Here is a 23,572-nt window from a genome sequence, read left to right as displayed (position 1 = left end):
GGGTTGGGTTCTCTAGAAGCTGAGCCTGAGATGGAGATTCAAGGTTGTATGAGTTTGGGGGAAACTTGTGAGGGAGTGAAGGATGCAGGACAATTTAGGGAAGGAGCAGGCAAGGAAGTGGGCTCAACTGGTGTCAAGCCTCCACTGATCTAGGGGGGACCATGGAGCGTGACAAGCACCAAGTTGGTCTTATTTTGATGCAAGGGGTCTGGCCTCTGGTTCCTCATGCCAGTTGGTCCTTGATGTGGGCTTCCCTAGGGGATGTGTGTTTTGGGGGGCATAACCTCCCTGGTGAGGCAGTTCGGGTGAGGGCAATTCACAATGGGTGGCTGTGAGCTGTTAGCAGACAATATTTACAGCAGCTGGGGTAGGGGTGCGCCAGCCAGTAAAGGAGATCTGGGTGGGACACCTGCAGCATCCTCTCCAAAAAAATAATGTACATTCGACAAAGAATCACACCGACAATAATTTAATCAAAATTATGATCAGTGTGTTACCAAACCAAACTTGGGTCCACTTGCCCACTCGTAGTAAAGCCAATCTACTGACACCAGGTTGTGGTGAAGGAAAGTGCAGCGTTTATTGCAGGGCACCAAGCAAGGAGTACAGGCAGCTAGAGGCTCTCCCTCAAAAGGCTCTCCCTGATGGTTTTCAGGGAAAGGTTTTTAAAGACAGTGAGGGAGGGGGGTTGTGGGGTGTGTGATCAGCTCATGGACATTCTTCTGATCGGCTGGTGGTGAGGTAATTGGGAGTCAACATCATCAACCTTCTGGTTCCAGCTGATCTGGGGGTCTATGTGCTTGTGGGCAGCATGCAGTCAACTTCTACCTGGTAAGAGTTTCAGTATCTGCAAAATAACTCAAAGGACATGGCTCAGAATATCATCTATAGCCCTTGAGAAGGAACTAAAAGTCCTTGACTTTGTTTAATGACTAAACTGAAATTATTTTGTCTTGCTTGACTGTTTTACCTTCTAGCTGAATTTTCCCACTTCTCTGATTAAATTTATTCTTTGGAAATTGGGAAAGGCCTAGGAGGCTAAAGTTTTTTCTTCAGACAAGAGGCAGGCAGAAGACATGGGAGGTGGGGTCTGTCCTGGGATGGCCCCACAGGGTCCTCTTCAGTTACAAATGCTGGCTGTGAAAAGGGCTCCATCAGAGGAAGGGAAAGGAAAGTCTTGGGGTGACAGGGAAAGGAGGGATAAGGCATGGGTCTGGAATTCTGGCTACCATGTCTCCAGCATCGCTGGAGAACTAAAGTGCAATGGAAGGGCTTGGGGCTCAGTTGCTCCAGACCACATTCTAGGGCTGGCTTCCCTCCTGAGGCACCTCAGCCAGGATATCACCCAGTCCATGACAGCTGAGGCTGTCCTGCCCTTAGGGGTGTGACAACCCAATCTGAGGTGGGACAAGTCATTTGTTACTAGTGATGGACACCTAAGTTGTTTGGAATCTTTTGCTTTTACCAACTAACCTGCAATTAAGTATCTTGTATGTCTGTATCAGTTATCCATTGCTGTGTAACAAGTTATACCAAAAGTTAGTAGTTTAAAAAGATAAACCTTGTTATCTCATAGTTTCCGTAGGTCAGGAATTTGGGAGTGGCTTGCCCTGGTGGATCTGGCTCAGAGTCTCTTGGGAGCTTGTGGTCAAGATATTGGCTAGAGCTGGAGCCAGAGGAAACTCTCCTGGGGCTGTAGGATCCATTGCCACAGATGGGTGTCAGCAGGTGCTGGCTGATGGTGAGAGGTCTTAGTTCTTCTCCCTGGAGGCTTCTCCACAGCAATGCTTGAGTGTCCTCATGATGTGGTAGCTTGTGTCCCCTTGAGTGAGTGGGCAGGAACCCACTGCCAGGAGAGGGCAAGGCAGAAACCTCAATTCCTCCAATATCATGCAGTTTATTCTGTCACCTTCTGTTTTGCCTTCTATTCATTAGCTGCAAGTCACTAAGTCCAGTTACACTCAAAGGGAGGGCAATCGAAAAAAGTGTCAAAGGATTTGAGGACATATTTTAAACCTCCAAAATGTTGATGAGGGAGCGACTTTTAAATTGAGATAAAATCCCATAACATAAAATTCATAATTTTAAAGTAGACAATTCAGGGAATTTCCTCACGGTCCAGTGGTTAGGACTCCACGGTTTCACTGCCAAGGGTGCAGGTTCAATCCCTGGTCAGGGAACTAAGATCCCAAAAGCCGAGTGGCACCGCCAAAGAAAAAAAAGTAGACAATGCATTGATTTTTTAGTATATTCACAATGTTATCACCATTATCTCATTCCAGAACATTTCCATCATCCCCGAAAGAAACACCATACCTGTTGCAATTCCCCCTCCCCCATATCCTGTCAAGCACCATTCCACTTCCTATCTTTATGAATTTGCCTACTCTCAGTACCTCTTAGGAATGGAATCATACAGTATTTGTCCTTCTTGGCCTGGCTCATTTCAACGTTAATTTCATCTAAAAAATACCTAGAGATCTAGAATAATATTTAACCAAATATCTGGATACCATGGCCTAGTGAAGTTGACACCCAAAATTAATCATCATGAGTCCACCCCATGTCAACTGGGCAATCATACGCATCTCCTTAAACCATACTTAATTTTCAAATAAAGTGTCATGCAGTTACTTATTGTGTTAGGCAAAATTATAACCAGGTCATAATTTTGCCTAACACGATACAACTTTCCTGTATACAATGAAAATGCACTAACCCTTTCTCTAGAGGAGAATGCAAAGTCCTTGGGCGATGTTTACTTTTGTTCTTGATAACCTTTAAGTTAAATACTACAATGTAAAGCTAACAATACTTAAATACTGTACTATAAAGTCAATATGTCTCATGTTCCATGATAAGAGGATAAGAGAAGGAAGAATATATAGATATTACACACACATACATAACAAAAAAAGAAGAAATACTCATGACAATTTCAGTCCTCACTTCTGTAACTGGTCATGTGGTCATAGCTGGTATTAACTACTTTCTTCTACTACCTGTTCCATATTCCCTTTGCCTTCAGCAAGCACCTGAGTGGTCATCGTCCTTTACCTCATAGGGTGACCCAAAACTTCATTCCTGAAGGGTCTGGGCCATTAGCAGTCCAAACTGAACTGAGTTGTTGTAGTTTTCCATTGACCTTCATCACAGGACCATGGTAATACTAAGATATGCCTTCAGGGATCTCCTGTGGTCCAGACATGCTCTTCCTTACCTCCATTGTGGAGTAGAAGGCTAATTTCCCCCTTGGACGTCACGATCCATCACCTCAGCCAGCACAGTAACCCCCTTCCTTGCCTGTTGATTCAGAGGCATGAGGAACCCAAAGTGGCCAGGTGGCTGTCTTAACTTCCAGTTCAATGAAATCATTGTTGTTTCTCCTGGTCTAATCATTCCTCCCTTTGAAATGAAGACCTCTAGGCCAGTAGAGCCTAAGGTCACGGGGACAGGAAGCAAAAGTTTTGCTAAGGGGTCACTAGTGGTAATAGTGAAAGGTGCCACTCCCACATCCACACCTTGATTCCTGGATCCGTGAATCCTGGCTATCAGATTCAGACCACATGCAGCCTCCTGGAGAGGCTGCCTCAGCCCTGCAAGGTACTGCCATCTTGCTGGCACGGTAACTGAGTCTTCAAATGGCCATTCTATTGCTCTATCAAACTAGCTGCTTCAGGATGATGGGGAACATGGTAAGACCAGTGAATTCATCACCGCACCTCATTTGCTGTGCAGTGAGTTTCTTGATCAAAAGAATGCTGTGTGGAGCACCGTGATGGCGGACAAGGCATTCTGTAAGTCTACAGATGGTAGTTTTGGTAGAAGCATTACATGCAGAGAAGGCACATCCAGAGTAAGTGTCTATTCCAGTAAACAAAATGCTGCTTCTTCCATGATGGAAGTGGTCCAAAGTGATCAACCTGCCATTGGGTAGCTGGCCAGGGAATGGTGCCGTCCTGGGGGCTCGGTGTTGGTCTCTGTTGTCGGCAGATTGGGCACTCGGCAGTGGCCATAGCTGGACTGGCCTTAGTGAATGGAAGTCCAGGTGGCTGAGCCCATGCATAACTTCCATTCCTGCCACCATGGCCACTTGTTCATGCATGGTCCATTGGGTGGTGACAGGAGTGGCCGGGGAAAGAAGCTGACTGGTGTTCACAGAATGGGTCATCTTGTCCATTCGATTATTAAAATACTCCTCTGTTGAGTTCACCCTTTGGTGAGCATTCACGTGGGACACAAATATCTTCACATTCCTCCCCCTGCCATTCAAGGACGTCTATCTACATAGTCTTCCCCAGACTTTCTTGTTCCCAATTTTCCAATCATGTTCTTTCCAAGTCCCTGACCATCCAAACAAACCACTGGCTGCAGCCTATGAATCGGTGCATAATCATACATTTGGCCATTTCTCCCTCCAAGCAAAATGAACAGCTAAGTGCACTGGTTGAAACTCTGCCCACTGGGAGGACTTCCCTTCATGGCTGTCCTTCAGGGCTATCACAGAGGGGCTGTAGTTTTACAGCTGTCCACTTTTGGTGGTGCCTGCATATTGCACAGCACCATCTGTAATCCAGGCCCAAGATTTCTCTTCCTCTGTCAACTGATCATAGGAAACTCTGCATAAGGCCATAGGTGCAGGCTGGGAGAGAGAAGGCAGTGTAACCGAAGTGGGGACCATGGGCATTTGGCCCATTTTTTCAGGTAACTTACTTCTGCCTTCAGGGTCTGTTTGGGCCTGATATATATATATATTTTAAATTAATTAATTGATTAATTTTTGGCTGCATTGGGTCTTCGTTGCTGCGCATGGGCTTTCTCTAGTTGCGGTGAGTGGGGGCTACTCTTCGTTCCGGTGTGCGGGTTTCTCATTGTGGTGACTTCTCTTGTTGCAGAGCTCTAGGTGCGTGGGCTTCAGTAGTTGTGGCTTGCAGGCTCAGTAGTTGTGGCGCACGGGCTTAGTTGCTCCATGCATGTGGGATCTTCCCGGACCAGGGCTCGAACCCGTGTCCCCTGCATTGTCAGCCGAATTCTTAACCACTGCGTCATCAGGGAAGCCCAGGCTTGATCTTATATACATACCCCTTCCATTTGATGATGGGCTGCTGTGCACATCCTGTTTTATGGGATGATGGATCAGACAGTGCTCAGTTCATGATGGCAGCTCAGATCCCATAGTAACTTGGTGGCTCATGGTGAAGGGTTCAGTCTCTACTAAGGCCCGGTAGCAGGCGTAAAGCTGTTTCCCAAAAGGAAAGTATTTACCTGCAGAGGATGGCAGGGCTTTGCTCCAAAATCCTAAGGGCTTGTGCTGCATTTCACCTACATGGGCTGCCAAAGGCTCCAAAGAGCATCGCTATCTGCCACTGGCACCATTGGATCTGCTGGGTCTTACAGTCCAAGTGGCAGAACAGTTTGCACAGCAGCCTGGACCTGTTGCAGAGCCTTCTCTTGTTCTGGGTCTCACTCAACACCAGCAGTTTTTCAGGTCACTTGGTAAGTGGGCCAGAGTAACACACCCAAATGAGGAACATGTTGCCTCCACAATCCAAAGAGGCCCACTAGGCTTTGTGTCCCTTTCTTGGTGACAGATGGGGCCAGATGCAACAACTTAGCCACCTCAGAAGGGATACCTCGACACTCCCCACACCTCTGGACCCCTAAAAATTACACTGAGCTAGAAGGCCCCTGAATTTTTGTTGGATTTATTTCCTACCCTCTGACATGCAAATATCTTACCAGTAAGTCCAGAATGGTTGCTACTTCTTGTTCACTGGGTCCAATCAGCATAATGTCATCATTATAATGGACCAGTGTGACATCTTGTGAAAGGGAAAGGTGATCAAGATTCCTGCGAACTAAATTATGACATAGGGCTGGAGAGTTGACGTACCCCTGAGGTAGGCCAGTGAAGGTGTATTGCTGGCCTCTTCAGCTGAAAGCAAACTACTTCTGGTCTTGGACAAGGATGGAGAAAAAGGCATTTTCCACCTATATAGCTGCATACCAGGTACCGAGAATGTGTTTATTTGCTCAAGGAATGAAACCACATCTGGCAGGGCAGCTGCAACTGGAGTCAACCACCTGCTTAAGCTTGTGATAACCCAGTGTCATTCTCCAAGCTCCATCTGTCCTCAGTACAGGCCAAATAGCAGAGTTGAATGGGGATGTGCATTCAATTGCATCTTTCAAGTCCTTGATGTTGGCACTAATCTCTGCCATCCCTCCAGGAACGCAGTATTATTTTTGGTTTACCACTTTCTTAGATAGAGACAGTTCTAGTGGCTTTCACTTGACCTTTCTCACCATAATAGCCCTCACTCCATAGGTCAGGGGACGAATGTGAGGACTCTGCCAGCTGTTAAGTGTATCTATTCCAATTATGTATTCCAGAACTGGGGAAATACCACAGGATGGGTTCAGGGATCCACTGGACCCATTGTGAAATGGACCAGCTAAAACTCCATTGATAACTTGACTTCCATAAGCCCCTATTCTTTTTTTTTTAAGTTTTAAGTTATTATTTTTTTTATATTTAGTTATTTATTTTTTGGCTGCGTCGGGTCTAAGTTGTGGCATGCAGGATCTTTCGTTGAGGCGCTCTGGGCTTCTCTCTAGCTGTGGCTTGCATGCGTGCTCAATAGTTGTGGTGCGTGGGCTTAGTTGCCCTGAGGCATGTGGGATCTTAGTTCCCTGACCAGGGATGGAACCCACGTCTCCTGCATTGGAAGGTGGATTCTTAACCACTGGACCACCAGGGAAGTCCCCATAAGCCCCTATTCTGATTGATGGACCACAGTGATGTTTTGGGTCTCCCAGAATTAGTGTTGGTTCAGAGCCAGTGTCCAGTAATTCCTGAAAGGCCTAATTATTTCCTTTTCCCCAGTGCACAGTCACCCTGGTAAAGGGCCATAGGTTTCATTGGAGAAGACTGGGAGAAATGTTAACATACAAATTTTTGGTAGTGTACCAGGGTCCTTCCTCAAGGGCACTCAGCCTCATCTTCATTAAAGATGTTCTGGGTTTGTGAACTGGATCAAGCCTGAGGATTGACTGAGGGACCGCGACTCTCTATTTTTATGATTCAAGTTAGACTTGACCTAGAACTTTTCTGCTTAAACAGATCAAATAAGAACTTAGTAGGCTTCCCATCTATATCACTTCTAGGAACACCATGATCAGCTAGCCAATGCCATAGGTCTCTGTGCGTCAGACTATTCTGATTGCTGCTTTTTTTTTTTTCCTGATTGCTGCTTTGACTCTGATGTCCATTATGGTAATGACACCCACCTTGCCTTTGGTGTTTGAGTGCCACCACTTGGCTTGTGCCAACCCGGGATTCAATTACTCTCATTGCATTTAGGTTTCTCAATTCAGTGGCAGCAGTTACTGCTATAAGTTCTGAGCTACAGAGAAGAGAGATCATAGAGCTCCTCCAGGATGCTGGGGTTCCCCTCACAAATTTATTTCTCACAATCATGGTGAAAGTTGTATCCTTGGGACCTCCCAGGATGGGTGAGTAGGTCTTAAATGACAAATCCACTCTACATTTTCATCTCCCTCGGCCTTAGACTCCTTTCCTCAAGAGTAAACCATAGTCACTGTTGAATTGTTTATTTCTCCTTTCAATTTATCACATTTTGCTTCATGTATTTTGGGTCTCTACTGTTAGGTGCTTTCATGTGTATAATTGTTATTTCTTCCTGATAGACTGAAACTTTTATCACTATATAATGTTCTTTGTCTCAAGTAACAATTTTTGTCTTAACATCTGAGATTAGTATAGCCAGTCCAGCTCTCTTTTGGTTACTATTTGCATGGAGTGTCTTTTTCTCTCCATTTACTTTCAATTTTGTCTTTGAATCTAAAGTGAGTCTTTTGTAGACAGCATAGTTGAACCATGATTTAAAAAAAAAAAAAATCAGTTCTGACAATCTCTGTCTTTTAAGTGGAGAGTTTAATCCATTTACCTTTAGTGTACTTACACATAAAGACTTATTTCTGCCATTTGCTATTTGCTTTCTATACGTCATGTCTTTTTTCGTTTCAATTCCTCCATTACCGACTTCTTTTGTGTTAAATAGATATGTTTTAGCATATCATCAAATACACTAAAACGTTTTGCAAATGTGAGTGTATGTAGGACATAAGAGGAGATCCTTAGAAGTGGAATTGCTAGGTCAAATGCAGGGCAGGGCATGCATTTAAAACTCTGATAAGGGGGACTTCCCTGGTGGCGCAGTGGTTAAGAATCTGCCTGCCAATGCAGGGGACATGGGTTTGAGCCCTGCTCTGGGAAGATCTCACATGACACGGAGCAATTAAGCCCGTGCACCACAGCTACTGAGCCTGAGCTCTAGACCCCGAGAGCCACAACTACTGAGCCAGAGTGCCACAACTACTGAAGCCCGTGCGCCTAGAGCCTGTGCTCCGCAACAAGAGAAGCCACTGCAATGAGAAGCCCATGCACTGCAACCAAGAGTAGCCCCCGCTCACTGCAGCAAGAGAAAGCCCGTGCACAGCAACGAAGACCCAACACAGCCAAAAATAAATAAATAAAATTAATTAATAAAAATAAATAAATAAATAAAACTGATAAGTTTTACCACATTGGTCTTAAATGCTTCTACCAATTCAACTGGATATTTTCCATAGAGGACTTTGCATTTTATTGAAAGCATCTGTTGGCTTGTTGGGATTCTCCCTTAAACTGTCTCCCTGGAGAGGGGGACCTAATTATTCATTTTTTATATTCCCACATTTTAGTGCACAGGAAGCCAAAAAAGATGTGAAGAAGGAAAAAGGAAACTCTTATCATGTCGTGACAGGAATATTGGAAAATGAGGAACCATGCAGCATCAGGAACTTTTAGTGTAGCCATGCAAACCAGGAGTCCTGTGAGCTGACTTCAAGTATTTAGTCCCAGAATCCTGGGAAGTGGCAGGTTCTCGAAGACACTTTACAAAAAAGGAAACTGAGACTAGGAGTTAGGAGATTAATGCTCATAAACTAGTAACTGAACTTTTACTGAGCACCTCCTGTGTGTTGGCATTATTCTCCCCATGGGGAAGACCATGATCACATGGTCAGCCCGTCCACATGGAACTTTCCTTTATAAATACTTCTTAAGGGAGTAAATAGTAGCTCATTTATTCCTCATTCCATCTTAATGGCTATTATTTCCCTTTCCCAGATGAGGAAACCCTAGGCTCAGAGAGGTGAAATCACTTGTACAAAGCCACACAGCCAGTAGGTGGTCAGGTCTGGATGTCAACTGAGAGCAAGTACTCCCAATCGCTTTGTTATATACTGCCTCTGAATAATATTATTGTCCAGAGCAGCAGCAATCACTATTTCCGCGTGCTAGGCTCTGTGGTAAGAACTGTCCCCATTCATTTATTCAACCAATGCACACTAAGCAGCTACTTTGTGCCAGGCGCCCCCATTTTAAAGATGGGTTAACAGGCCCAGGGAGCTTCTTCGAGAGATGGGGACGCACCGCACCGTCCTCGCCAAGCCTCCCCAGCTGGGTGTTCCACCTATGTAAGGCATTCAGTTGGCGCTCAGTTAACCCAAGACACTGTCGCCGCCTCTAACGACACAGACGACCACGTCCGCAACCAACCGCTGCCCCAGCGCCACAGAGCAGCGGTTGGGGCGGGACCACGTACTGGAGCGTCTGCCGAGACGGCGGTTGGAAGCCCCGCCCCCCACGCGTGCACGCTGCGCGTCCCGTCGGCCCGCTAGGCTCCGGGAGTCCGGGCGCGGTTGGAGGCGTGTTCAAGGAGTGCGCGCGCCTGCGCCGGCGTCGGGCTCGCGCACGCGCACCTGCGCCGGCGTCGGGCTCGCGCACGCGCACGACGGCGACGGCAGCGGTGGCGGCGGTTCCTGCCGAGGGCTGCGAGGGCGGGCGGCGCCGAAGGAAGCGGCGAAGCTGAGAGGCTCGGCGGCAGCGGCGGCGGTTTGGCGCGCGTGACTCTCGACCCTGCTCGCTCTGCGGCGGGCGTTTTGATCCGGTCCACGGGCAGGGGCGCAGCGGCGGCGGCGGCAGCCCGAGGCCTGCGGCCTAGGCCTCAGCGCGGCGGCGGGCTCGAGTGCGGTGCGGAGCCGGCCTGAGAGCTCTACGCGGCGGCACCATGAGCGTGGAGGCGTACGGGCCCAGCTCGCAGACGCTCACCTTCCTGGACACCGAGGAGGCCGAGCTGCTCGGCGCCGACACCCAGGGCTCCGAGTTCGAGTTTACCGACTTCACTCTCCCCAGCCAGACGCAGACGCCCCCCGGCGGCCCCGGAGGTGGCGGCGCTGGGGCCCCGGTCTGCGCGGGCCCGGGCGCGGCGGCCGGACAGCTCGACGCGCAGGTGAGAGGCACATGGCGACCCCGGAAGCCGGGGCCGGGCCTCGGCGGTCGGGGACCTGCCCCGGTTTCCCCTCCAGCCGGGCCCGGGCTGATCTGCTCGGGTCCCACAGTCCGGCCGGGTCCGGAGTAACCTGGCCGGGGATCTCCCGCTCAGGACGTGCCCGGAGTAACCTGCCCCAGTTTCCGCTCTCCAGCCGGACCCGGGTAGATCTCCTTCAAGTTCCGCTCTGGTTGCGTACGAGTGATCTCAGGACTTAGCTCAGGCCGGGTCTTAGGTGATCTGTCCCAAGTCCTCTTCCGGGCCTGTCCGAGGTGAGCGGCCCTAGGTCCGTCTCTGGCCAGGTCGGGGGCGGCTTGTCCCCGAGTTCTTCTCCTGCTGGGTCAGTGCCCTGCTCAAACCAGCTCCGGGGTGATCTGCTCCGGTTCCCCCTCTGGCTGATGCGACCGCCCTGCCCCACTCCCTTACCTGTGGTCGCAGCCATCAGGGCACCGCCGCCCCCATTCATGCCCACTGTGCGGCGGGTTCAAATTTCACCGGGCCCTGGGATGCTGGCGAGGGGAGGGTCGAGGCTTCCCCAGCAGAAACGGAATTTTTGCATCCAATCGAGAACCCCACACTCGCTGGCTTTTAAGATTATTCATGAAGCAGTTTGCGTTTTGTTTTTCCTTCTTGCATTGCCTGTTGCTGAAATCGACCTGTTACGTAACTCCACAGCCCTGCCTTGGAAAAGTTGGTTTTGAGTTTGTTCCTCCAATGGGGCAGTGGTAGTGGGTTTCATATAAATGGTTCTGCCACGTCGGAAAGTTTTGTTCTTAATGATGTGAACATTTAGGGAAGGCTGCTCAGTTATTATAAATTTGGGTTTGTGTTACGAGAGGGTGTTGGGCATACACTTCCTGGACCTGGGTACCTGCCCCCGGGGTGGGAGAAGGGGCTCGCAGTGGCCTTGGGCTGGGCTCCCCAGGAATGTAGCCATCTTCCTGTGGATCTCAGATTCCATTCCTGTGCCTGGCACCTCCCTCAGGTTTATTTTCCTGAATTCTCAGCCAGGGAGGAGCTATAGGGTTCACCTTGTCATAGGTGTCCCTTAGCAAGAGGACCTACTGCCAGGGTGCGGGGAGCTAACCCATCCTCAGCCAGAGTGAGCTCAAACCCTGTCCTGGAGGAGGGGGCTTACATTCTAGTTGGATGAGTCATTCCCGTGGGTAGACCACCCACTTGGACTTTCTTTTAGCCCCTAATAGAAGCAGAAAACATTTGACTCATGCTAACCCCAGATTCCTTAAAAATAGAAGCTTGATGGGTGGGGCATCAGGGAGAACAGGTGTGCACCATATGTATGTTTTTTCGGTTTTGTTTACATATGGTGGGGGAAGGTAGGAGAGAGGGGAGAGTTTGCATGGAGAAATGAATGAGCCGCTGGAGGCTCATGATAACGCCTGTAGTTTCATACTCTGTAGACCTGTTTCCACAGCTGTAAAATGGGGATAACAGCTATATTTTTGTTACTTTTAAACATACGTGAAATCTGGACTCATGTATGAATGGATAGACTGGATAGTGCTGTCTGTAATTTATGTCCAGCGTGTCTGGAAGGCTGAGGATAAAGATCTCTTGGTTGAGCAGTGTGCCATGACCCGTGGCAGCTCAGGGTTGTGAGAGGTAATCGTTTTATTGCAAATCCTGTTTAAACTGTAGCCTGTAAAACAGCAAGCCTGGGGCAGCTCTGAGTTCTAGTTGGGTTCTTTTTTTTTTTTTTTTTTAATAAATAAATTTATTTACTTATTTATTTTTGGCTGCGTTGGGTCTTCGTTGCTGTGTGCGGGCTTTCTCTAGTTGTGGTGAGTGGGGGCTACTCATTGCGGTGGCTTCTCTTGTATCAGAGCACGGGCCCTAGGCGTATGGGCTCAGTAGTTGTGGCTCACGGGCTCTAGAGCGCAGGCTCAGTAGTTGTGGCGCACAGGCTTAGCTGCTCCGCGGCACGTGGGATCTTCCCGGACCAGGGCTCGAACCCGTGTCGCCTGCACTGGCAGGAGGATTCTTAACCACTGCACCACCAGAGGAGTCCCTGGGCTTCTATTCTGAGTGCCTTTTGATTTTATCTTATAGGATGAGTGGCTGTGGATTGTCAAGTGCTGGGCAACCACTTTTGCTTCACAGCTTTACCGAGGTAGAATTCACATACCATACACTTCACCCATTCAAAGTGTGCAATTCAGTGACTTCAGTACCTTCAGAGCTGTGCAGCCACCACCACAGTCAATTTTAGGACATTTTCATCTCCATAAAAAGAAGCCCTGCACCCCTTAGCCTGTCAGTCCTCCCTTCTCTAACCCCAGGCAGCCACTAATCTTTCTATCTCTGGATTTAGGTACTCTGGACATTTCATATAAATAGACATATAGTATGTGGTCTTTTGTTCTTTTACTGAGCATGTTTTCAAGGTTCATCCATGTTGTAGCATGTATCTGCTTCATTCCTTTTTATGACTGAATGATATTCCACAACACAGACAGACCACATTTTATTTATCCACTTACCTGTCGGTGGACATTTGGGTTGCTTTTGTTTTTAGCTGTTATGGAAAATGCTGCTGTGAACGTCTGTGTACAGGTTTCTGTGTGGCCGTAAGCCTTCAGTGAAATTGGTGGGTGGTATGGTAACAACTGCCCGTTGCTTTTTCGGGTGCTGCCAGACTGTTTTCCGGTGTGTAGCCACTTTTGATACCAGTCTTGACTGCCAGTTTTGCACAGTTGGTTTTATCTGAAAGTTTGTTGAGGTAACACATGTGTGTCTTGGCCAGGGTGGGAGAATGGCAGGCAGAGGTGACTCCTGCTGAGCTTTGAGTTGGTTCCAATAACACTTGTTTTCTTGTTTATGATTTGAAACTGATATTTATCAAAGCCCTGCCAAGTGTCCTTAAGATAAAGGGACAGTTTTCTTTTGAGTATTTGACCCTTTCCTGGCCCCTTCCCCTACCCCTCAAAAGGCAGGGAAAGGTAATTTTGGAAGTCCTTTGCATAATAGCTGGTATTACAGACCTTCTGGTCTGCCTAGTTGGAATATTTCCCCTTGACTGTTGCTACTATCGTGTTTCCTCCAAACATTGGAATTATGGTGAAAATCTTAAGAGTTGGGAACACTGCCAAACAAAAAAAAGGAAATGAACCATTGATACAGCCAGCAACATGGATGCATCTTAAAATAATTACAGTGAGTGAAAGATGCACTTAAAAAAGAGTATATACTCTTTGATTCTGTTCATATAAAACTCTAGAAAGTGCTAGGTAACCTACAGTGACAGAAGGCAGATCAGTGGTTGTGGGGAGGGGAGGAAAGGACAGAGGGATGGCAAAGGCACGAGGAGACTGAGGGTGATGGATGTGTTTGTTACCTTTATTGATGGATTAGCCGGTGTTTATGTACATTGATGTGTGTCAGTTTATAAAATTATAAAGAGCTGCTACCTACTCTTCAAAACCTGCTGCCTTCAGAAGTCAAGGAAGGCTGTTCCAGCATATCCTTGATTGTCCAGGTAAACAGATCATCTTCTGCTTCCTGGCCCTCAGCTTATGATGAGGAGTGAATTCCATATAGTTCCGGGGTTCCTAAAAGTGGTGAGTTTAAAATTTGAGTTGGCCTTTTTTTGTTCCGTGAACACTCAGTACAGCTGTGACATAAGTACGCCTTGAGAAAATTGGAGATGAGATGCTGCTAACCTCGCAGGAGCTCTGGCATGTGTTCTACCTGTACTTTTCTCTTAGTGGATTTCTGGCGTTTGGTTCCAAACCCCCAAAAGGGAGGGCTTACGTGTCAGTTACTGCTTAATAAGCGAAATAACTTCTAACTCTATTTACCCAATTAATTTCATTACCCAGATTCTGCATGATTGGGGGAAAAGTTAACACTAATACAATTCCAATATTAACAGCAGAACAAAGTTCTCTATCAATCTAGCTCCCACAACCAAAAAAGAGAGGCATCTTTCTAATAGCTTTACTGGGCTTCCCTGGTGGTGCAGTGGTTAAGAATCCACCTGCCAATGCAGGGGACACGGGTTCGAGCCCTGGTCCGGGATGATCCCACATGCCGCGAAGCAACTAAGCCCGTGCGCCACAACTACTGAGCCCGCGTGCCTAGAGCCCGTGCTCCGCAACGAGAGAAGCCACCGCAGTGAGAAGCCCGTGCACCGCAATGAAGAGTAGCCCCCAGTCACCGCAACTAGAGAAAGCCCGCACGGAGCAATGAAGACCCAACGCAGCCAAAAAAAATAATAATAATAATAAAATAAATAAATAATAGCTTTACTGAGGTATGGTCATATACCAGAGTCCTCTTGTTTGTTTGTTTTTTATAATTTTTACAATTTCACACACCTTGATCTGGGTCATGGATATAAGCAGGTAAGGCATACTTTTTTTTTTTTTTTTTTTTTTTGGCTTTGCCAAGTGGCTTGCAGGATCTTAGTTCCCCGACCAGGGATTGAACCCGGGCCCCTGGCATTGGAAGCGCGGAGTCCTAACCACTAGACCTCCAGGCAGTTCCCGAGTCCTCTTGTTTTTAAGTGTTCAATTCAGTGTTATGTGTTTTTTTTGTTTGTTTGTTTTTTAGTAAATTTACTGGGCTGTGTAGCCATTACAACAGTCACTCACTGTTCTGAGTTCTCTTTCATGCCACCTTTCCTTTCCTCTTCTATTTTTGCTCCTTCTAATCTTGGTAGTTTCTTGTTAAAGCTCTAAGGTAGGGAGATCGGGTGACCCCGCGCTTCCTACGCCAGGTCACACACTGGGGAGATGTGGTGCCTCGTGTGCTAGGTAGGTTCTGTGCTGGAGTTCAGAGGTAGGAGCTGAGGCCTGGCCACACTGCTCATGTGAGCCTGGGAGCCCTCGTGTCTGTTCACGTTTTGTTTTGTTCCCTCTGCACAGAGTCTCAGGCTGACCTCCTCAGCCTGGTTCTCGACTCCCGTCCTCTCAGTACTTCTGTTTCCCTGTCTTGCTGTGCTTGGGGAGGGCTGACTCCCACTGGGAGTCAAAGTGAGCTCTTTGCCAACTGTAGCTTCTTTGTTAGAAATGGCAGGTGCTGCCCAGTCTGCAGTTGACCCTGGGGACAGTGAGGGCCCAGAGGAGGGAAAGGGGAAAAAGCCTTTGTGAGTGGTGGTGCTTGAGTTGTTCAGGAAGTGCACCCTGAACAACTTGGGCACAGGGCTTGGCATGGAGGGAAAGGGCTGTTGTCCACGACGAGGGGCTCGGGCTGGATCCTGGAGCCTTGTGTTGCTGCTGAGGGGTGCCATGACCTCCCTTGAGAGGAAGGGCCCTTAGGTGGCGGGGAGACCTGGCAGAGTTTGGCTGAGGCTAGAAGGGGAGCTCAGGCAGAGAGCGCTGGGGTCCGATGTGTGCCTTCAGGTGAGCGCATGTGTGAACTACCACAGTACCAGGTGGCCACAGTGGCCACTCCTCCTCGGGCACATGCTTGTCACTGTGCTGAGCACCTGTTGTCCCCGAGTCCTCATAACTCCTCTAGAGCAGGTGTGAGTTCTTGTCTGATGGTTTTCATCAGGGCCCGGGATCCCCCTGGGCTGAGGCAGGGCTCCCCTTGGATGGAAGGTGTGAGTAGGGGTCAACAGACCTTTGGAGGTGCTGCCCTGAGACCTGGGTGAGAGGCCTTGCAGGAGGGAGAGGCCCCACCAGAGCACTGTGTGCAGGGGCTGGAGGGGCAGATTGTGGGCAGTGGCTCTCAACTGAGGGGCAGTTGTGGTGGTTAGCATGGTAGGGGTGGTCTTTCGGTGATATAGGACAGTCCAGCTCACAGAGAAGGGCCAAGATGACCATTGTGTTCAGTGGGACCCAGAGCAGAGTGTGGCCTGGGAGGTGCAGAGGGGACAGTGAGTCGGACCGGGTCTCCGGTGCTCCCTTTTCCAAGTCTTACGGGGCCCCAGTCTTGGGGGGCTTTGAACTCTTCTTGCCGGAAGAGCTTTCCTTGAGGGTAAAATCCTACTTCCTCTGATAAACAACAGGAATGCCAGGTCCTGGGATCCCATGGCTGGAATAGGGTCCTTGTGCCTTTTTATGTGTGTTGGTCCACTAGCAGCTTGCGAGTTGGACAGCTGAGCCGGGCTTCTCAGGATCCCTGCGGACTGTTGCCAAGACGGCTTCTAGACAGTACAGTTGATTTAGGCTGCCTGCTGAGCTGTGAGTAGCCCTTTGTCATGACTGAGGATAGCACCTTCCTATCTACTCCAGCTCCTCGCATAGCTCAGCTGCCAGGGCTGCCAGTGAACCTGGAGGGGTTGCTTGCCTCATCCCGGGGCAGAAGCCATTTGGTACAAGCTGTGCTCGTCTTCTGTCACTCCTTTCAGGTGCATGGCTCTGCAGAGCTAACGCAGATTCCAGGCAGCCACCTTGTCCACCTGTATTGTGTAAAAATGTTTATTAGGAATTCTCTCATGTATAAGTAGATAAAGCAAATCCTGCCCATCTGTCTTCTTGATTTGATGATTGGGAAGATTTTCTTTTCTCTCTTTTTTCTTTTTTTTTTGCTGAAGTGTTTTAAAGCAAATCCAACTTGTCATTTCACTCTTCTGAGGTTGAGCCATATGAGTTAGTGATACTCAACCATTTAGACCTATGCTATTTAGAATGCATTTCTAAAAACACGAAAAGGACGTCTTTCCTTCATAGCCATACTGCTGTGGTCAGACGAACAGCACCAACAATAGTTTTTCAGGATCATCTAATATTGAATACATGGGGGATCCACAGTCAGATTATTTACCTGGTTCGGATCCCTGTGAGGTCTAGTATTAATGTGATTGATTGTCATGTCTCCAGCCCTGCTCTTCTGGGCAGCCCCTCCCTTTTCTTCTTTTCATGCCACTGAGCCAGGATCCGGTCCAGGTCATTGTCCTGTGAGGTGTCCTGCCTTCTGGACTGAACCTCTCCTCACAGCCTGGCTTCTCCCCGCAGGTGTGGGTGGATTCCATCTCAGTCTGTGAGCTCCTCTGAGAGTGGCTGACCCCAGAGCTGGGCAGGCAGGGGCAGCACAAGGTGAGCTGCAGACACCCCAGACAGGTCAAGGATATTCTTGAGCTTTGAAATGAACTGCAGGGGTGGACTTGGCATTTGATCAAAACAAGGGTCTACTGAAAAGAGGGAGGCAGGTAGAACTCCTTTAACCCAAAGCTCAGGGACTGCTGTGTTGGGTTGGGACCATGTGAAGTTCCCTTCATTGTAGGTCAAAAATGGTCAAATCTCAACAATTTCTTGTGGTTAAAACTAATGGATTAAAGAAGGCTAAGAGATTACATCACAAATAATGTGTAATTGTTAACTGGATCTTGGATTTAAAAAACTGTAAAGGACATTATTGGAACATTGGGAAAATGTGTCTATGTGTATTAGATATCAGTATTATATCAGTATTATTCCTGAGTGTGATGTTTATATTGTGGTTGTGTGGAGAAAGCCCTTGTCCTGGGACCTATGATTCTGAAATGGATCAGGAACAGAAAAGTATGTGTGTGTGTGAACGCATGTGTGCATACGTGTGCAGAGCAAGAGAGGGAGAGAGCAAGTGTGGCAAAATGTGAGTGGCTGGTGGATCCAGATGGTGGGTGTGTGGGTCATTCATTCTCTGTAGTTTTGAAACTTTTTCAAAAGCTGAGGGAGAGTGGATCTTCTGTTAGCCTTTTCCTGAGGCAGGGCTCAGAGACCTGGTAGTTCCTCTCTGCCTCAGGTCACCTGAGGGAAAGGCGATTTCCCACTCGCTCTTTTTTATTTAAGTTGTGGAAGAAAAGAATAAATGATGAGTCATTTTACATCTCAACCCTTATATTTTGGATGAGAAGATACATTCGTTTAGCTAACACTGTGAGAGCCTCCTGGGGTGTGGGCTCAGTTCTAGGTGCGGGGGTCACAGCAGGGAGCAGGACCGGCAGAGCTGGCCCCACTGGCGCCCCTCAGATGGGGTCAGGGGAGGCTTCCCTAGGAGGTGCCCTGTGGACCGAGACTGAAGGACCAGGAGCCATCTGTGTAGAAGCCAGGGAGATAGTGAGTGCAAAGGCCCTGGGACATTGGCATAGTCGGGGATTGATGGACAGAAATGTCCATTTCATGCTGAGTGGTATGACGCTTATGAGGTTTGGGGTAAAAATTTATGGTCTAAAAGTTCTTACCAGCACAGTTAGTGGTAATTTTTGAATTGATGTGCTTTTCCTTTCTGGGAATGAAGTGACCTCTCTTCCTGCTGCTCTGAGGTGCACTGAGTTCTGCAGTGGGTCGTAAGAAACTCTCTGGGCAGAAAACCTCTGCAAGGCCTTGATCAGCTCAGCAGCTCATAGATGGACTTCGATAATGAGTGTCCAGAGCAGGGGCGGAGAGGGAACTGTTTCCTTCGCTTTCTAGACCCAGTGACATGGTGCCTGGGGATGGGCTTGGGGTGCAGGGAGGACTTTCCCTTCTTGAGCCCAGCAGGACCCAGGGGTCCTGGCTGGAGGTGATGGGTTGATAACCTCAGTCCTGTGCCAGACAAGGACACTCCCCTCCCTTCTTCCATTATGTCGCCTGGCTTGGATTGTGGGCCTTCTCTGTGCCAGGCACTCTTCAGTGCTTTAACTCATTTAATTATAGTTGTTAAGGTCAAATGTATTTTTGAAGTTAATGTTTATCTTAAAACTTTCCAGAAAGTAGAGGGAGAAACTAACAAGCCAGTTATAGAAGTCTGTGTTGTGGTCAGGTCACAGCTGGGCAGGAGTGGGGCTGGCAGGGGTTGGACAAGTGCATGTGATGTGTAGGTGTGCATAAATACTTGTGAGGAGGGACACACCCACGCCTCCCAGCCACACAGCTACAAGGCCTACTGGGGAATCTGGACTCCTCTCTCTAGTCTCCCTGCCTTCAGTGGGGGTGAGGGAGAATCCATCTGACCTTGTGTCGTGTCGGTATTGTATTGTCTCTTGAGAGTTCCTAGAGCAGATCCTAGAGCGGACTTAGATTTCCTGCTCCTTATTAAGCCTGAAGGGGTATGAGTGATGCAGAGAAAGGGTCGTCACATGGTTGGTCAGGCTCTGTTAAGAGCCTCACACATTCCTGATGTGCCCTCTGCTGGTTCACTCTTCCCTCTGTGAGGGGAGATGAAGTGTGGGATCTGAGGCCTGGATGAAGCAGGAGTGGGTGGAATGAAGGCACCTGGTGTCACGCAGGTGTCCGTATTACTCCACATACTAATTTTGATGTTTCAGGAAAGTAAAGATTCACATATCACTAAGGATATTTCTTTACACATAAAAGTTTATACAACCTGGTGAGACATTTTACGAGTTCTTCTAGACTAGGAGTTGGCAAGCATTCTCTTTTTTCTTTTTTTTTTTAATTAACCATTTTTAATTTTATTTTTAAAATTTATTTATTTATCTATTTATTTATTTATTTTGGCTGCGCTGGGTCTTCGTTGCGACGCACGGGCTTCTCTAAGGCATGCCGTCTTAGTTGTGGTATATGGGATCTTAGTTCCCTGACCAGGGATCGAACCTGGGCCCCCTGCATTGGGATCGTGGAGTCTTAACCACTGGACCACGAGGGAAGTCCCCCAACCATTTTTTAAATTGAAGTATAGTTAATTTACAATATTGTGTTAGTTTCAGGTATACAGCAAAATGATTCAGTTATATATATATATTCTTTTTTTTTTTTTTAAAGAAATTCACGTTCTTTCTTTCTTTCTTTCTTTCTTTATGACTGTGTTGAGTCTTCGTTTCTGTGCGAGGGCTTTCTCTAGTTGCGGCAAGTGGGGACCACTCTTCATCGCAGTGCGCGGGCCTCTTACAATCACAGCCTCTCTTGTTGCGGAGCACAGGCTCCAGACGCGCAGGCTCAGTAATTGTGGCTCACGGGCCTAGTTGCTCCGTGGCATGTGGGATCTTCCCAGACCAGGGCTCGAACCCGTGTCCCCTGCATTGGCAGGCAGATTCTCAACCACTGCGCCACCAGGGAAGCCCTATATATTCTTTTTCAGATTCTTTTCCATTATAGGTTATTACAAGATATTGAATGTAGTACCCTATACTGTAGGTCCCTGTTGTTTATCTATTTTATAGTAGCAGGGTGTATATGTCAATTTCAAACTCCTAATTAACACCCCCCCCATCAGCCCCTTTGGTAACCATAAGTTTGTTTTCTATGGTTGTGAGTCCATTTCTGTTTTGTAAATAAGTTCATTTGTTTCATTTCTTTAGATTTCACATGCAAGTGATATCATATGATATTTGTCTTTCTCTGTCTGACTTCACTTAATATGATAAGTGACTTCACTTAATATGATAATATGATATGTCCATCCATGTTGCTGCAAATGACATTATTTCATTCTTTTTTATGGCTGAGTCATATTCCATTTTATGTATATGTACCACATCTTCTTATCCATTCCTCTGTCGATGGACATTTAGGCTCCTTCCATGTCTTGGCTGTTGTAAATAGTGCTGCTGTGAACATTGGGGTGCATGTACATTTCGAATTAGAGTTTTCTCCGGATATATGCCCAGGAGTGGGATTGCTGGGTCATATGGTAGTTCTATTTTTAGTTTCTTGAGGAACCTCCATACTTTTCTCCATAGTGGCTGCACCAATTTACATTCCCACCAACAGCAAAGGAGAGTTCCTTTTTTTTGGACCTTTCTCCAAAGAAGATATACAAATGGCCAACAGGCATAGGAAAAGATATTTAGCATCATTATAATCCAGGTTATGCCAATCAAAACCACAATGAGATACCACCTCACACCCATTAGGATGGCTACTGTCAACAACCAACAGAAAAATCACAAGTGTTGGCAAGGATGTGGAGAAATTAGGACCCTTGTGCACTACTGGTGGGTGGGAATATAAAATAGTGTAGCTGCTGTGGAAAACAGTATGGCAGTTCCTCAAAAAGTTATACATAGAATAATTATATGATTCAGCAACTTCACTTCTGGGTATATACCCCAAAGAATTGAAAACAGGGACTTGAAGAGATACTCGTTCTCCATGTTCATAGCAACATCATTCACAGCAGCCAGAAGGTGGAAGCAACCCAAGTATCCACTGACTGATGAATGGATAAACAAAATGTTGTGTGTCCATACAATGGAATATTATTCAGCCTTAAAAAGGTAGGAAATTCTGACACAGTTAGGACATAGATGAACCTTGAGCACATTATGCTAAGTGAAATAAGTCAGTCACAAAAGGGCAAATACCGTATGATTCCACTTATGTGAGGTCCCTATGTAGTCAAATTCATAGAAACAGAAAGTAGAATGGAGGTTACCAGGGGCTGAGGGAGGGGGAATGGATAGTTTCAGTTTGAGAAGATGAGAAAGTTCTGGAGATGGATGGTGGTAGTGGTTGCGCAACCATGTGAATGTACTTAACGCCACGGAACCACTTACAATTTTTTAAAAAGGGGATCAGGGATTTACAAAGAGGTGCTTGTGATGATGTTAATAATACTATCTTCATTACATTAAAATCCAAAAGTTGATACTGATTTTTCATTTTTGAAAAAAAAAAAAAATTTCCCCCAAACAAAGCATACAGTCTTCTTGCATTTAACCTGATTGTTGCCTTCTGAAAAAATGTTGGGACTTCCCTGGTGGTCCAGTGGTTAAGACTTCGCCTTCATTGCAGAGGGTGTGGGCTCGATCCCTTGTTGGGGAGCTAAGATCCCACGTGCCTGGTGGCCAAAAAACCAAAACATAAAACGAAGCAATATTGTAACAAATTCAATAAAGACTTTAAAAATGGTCCACATCAAAAAAATCTTAAGAAAAAAAGATAGTATATTAAAGTGGTGGCAGACACAGTGAAATGGGGTTCTGATCTGGCTGAGACCATTACAGAGACACATGTTCCTGTAATGGGTTCTTGGCTTCCTTGACAACCCGAATGCACCTTTGGAGTTTCTGGGATGCTCCCCCACTCAGGAGACCCGTTGACCTTAGGCCCGTATAGGTGACTGGAGCAGTGGACAGGGAGTGGCCTGAGCCACCCCCGCATGGCGTGGGTGTGGGTTTTGGTTTCCCAGCTCTGCGTGGCAGGCCAGTGTCTGATCCCGTCTCACAGCTCAGAGAAACCTGGTGCCTGCCCTGGGGCTCGTCACTCCTTCCCGTCTTTCATCGCATGATGCTTCCACTGCTTGACCCAGCCTTGTGTGGGCTGTGGCCCGTGGGGACCATGATGGGGACTGCTGGCTGCTGTCTGAGGAGGCAGTTCCTGGGGGGGGCAGCATTAGGAGCGCCTGTTTCCCTCGGACAAGCTGAGTCTGTGCACCCATGAATGGATGTGTGAGCTCAGCAGAGGTGCCTGTGAAATTCATCGCTTAGTCATTTAAAGTTGCCTATTTGTATGTTTTTGCTGTTATAACATATAAAGGGTACATTTAGTAAGATTGTGTCCTGAAACAGGAAGATTATCCTAACATTAAATTTCTAATTCATAATTAAGAAGGGTTGCCTTCTGGAGAGGGGAACTGTCAGTGAAGGAAGTATGTGGACTAACGGGAGAACTGCATTCCCACATCTGCAGGGGTCACAACCTTTATTTCTGGTGCTTAGGCTTTAAAGGAGGAGGACCCTTGTGCAGCTGTCCGCAGGGGAGGACCATACCTGGTTTGTAAAAAGTCATCTTGCTTCTTGTGGCCCTCAGCTTCCTGCTTGTAGTCATGGCGCTGTGGCTAGATGGGGTTGGGCCTGGGTGTGCCAGTGGCAGGGCGGATGACCTCAGCCACCTGTGCCCTGTTTTTGGCCAGGTAGGTTTGATAGGGAAGAGGAGAGTATGAAAAGTCAAATCAGAAGATGCTGAACTGTTGCACAGTAGAGAGCAGGCCAGTGCTTCACAGGAAGGTTGCCATGACTGCTCATATGGGGAGAAGCCACGTGCCTGGGCTGAGGCCCGGAAGCTGCAGTCTTTCATGGTGACGCTGCCTTCTGCCATAGGTCGGTGGACCTGAGGGCATCCTGCAGAACGGGGCTGTGGATGACAGCGTGGCCAAGACTAGCCAGTTGTTGGCTGAGTTGAACTTCGAAGAAGATGAGGAAGATACCTATTACACGAAGGATCTCCCCATACATGCCTGCAGGTGAGCACCTTCAGCGGAGGAGAGGACTCGCCTCCCAGAGCATCCACATTCTATATGCATTTGCATATAGAATGCATATAGAACTTTACAGAGGCCCCTCT

At 47.6% G+C, this 23,572-nt stretch overlaps 1 protein-coding gene across 2 annotated transcripts in view; it reads left to right on the top strand.

The window, feature by feature from the left end:
* The first annotated feature begins 9,866 nt into the window (after positions 1-9,866).
* Positions 9,867-23,572, top strand: part of UPF1 (UPF1 RNA helicase and ATPase) — a 35,556-nt gene continuing 21,850 nt past the window's right edge. For both annotated transcript variants that reach the window (XM_068536685.1, XM_068536683.1), the window contains exons 1-2: positions 9,867-10,358; positions 23,329-23,471. In XM_068536685.1, the coding sequence (XP_068392786.1) occupies positions 10,137-10,358; positions 23,329-23,471 (365 nt within the window). In that variant the 5' untranslated portion in view covers positions 9,867-10,136. The remainder of the gene's footprint in view (positions 10,359-23,328; positions 23,472-23,572) is intronic.

The sequence above is a fragment of the Eschrichtius robustus genome, chromosome 2 (genome assembly GCF_028021215.1).
Source record: "Eschrichtius robustus isolate mEscRob2 chromosome 2, mEscRob2.pri, whole genome shotgun sequence".
NCBI lineage: Eukaryota > Metazoa > Chordata > Mammalia > Artiodactyla > Eschrichtiidae > Eschrichtius > Eschrichtius robustus.
This window is presented reverse-complemented; position numbering and strand designations above follow the sequence as displayed.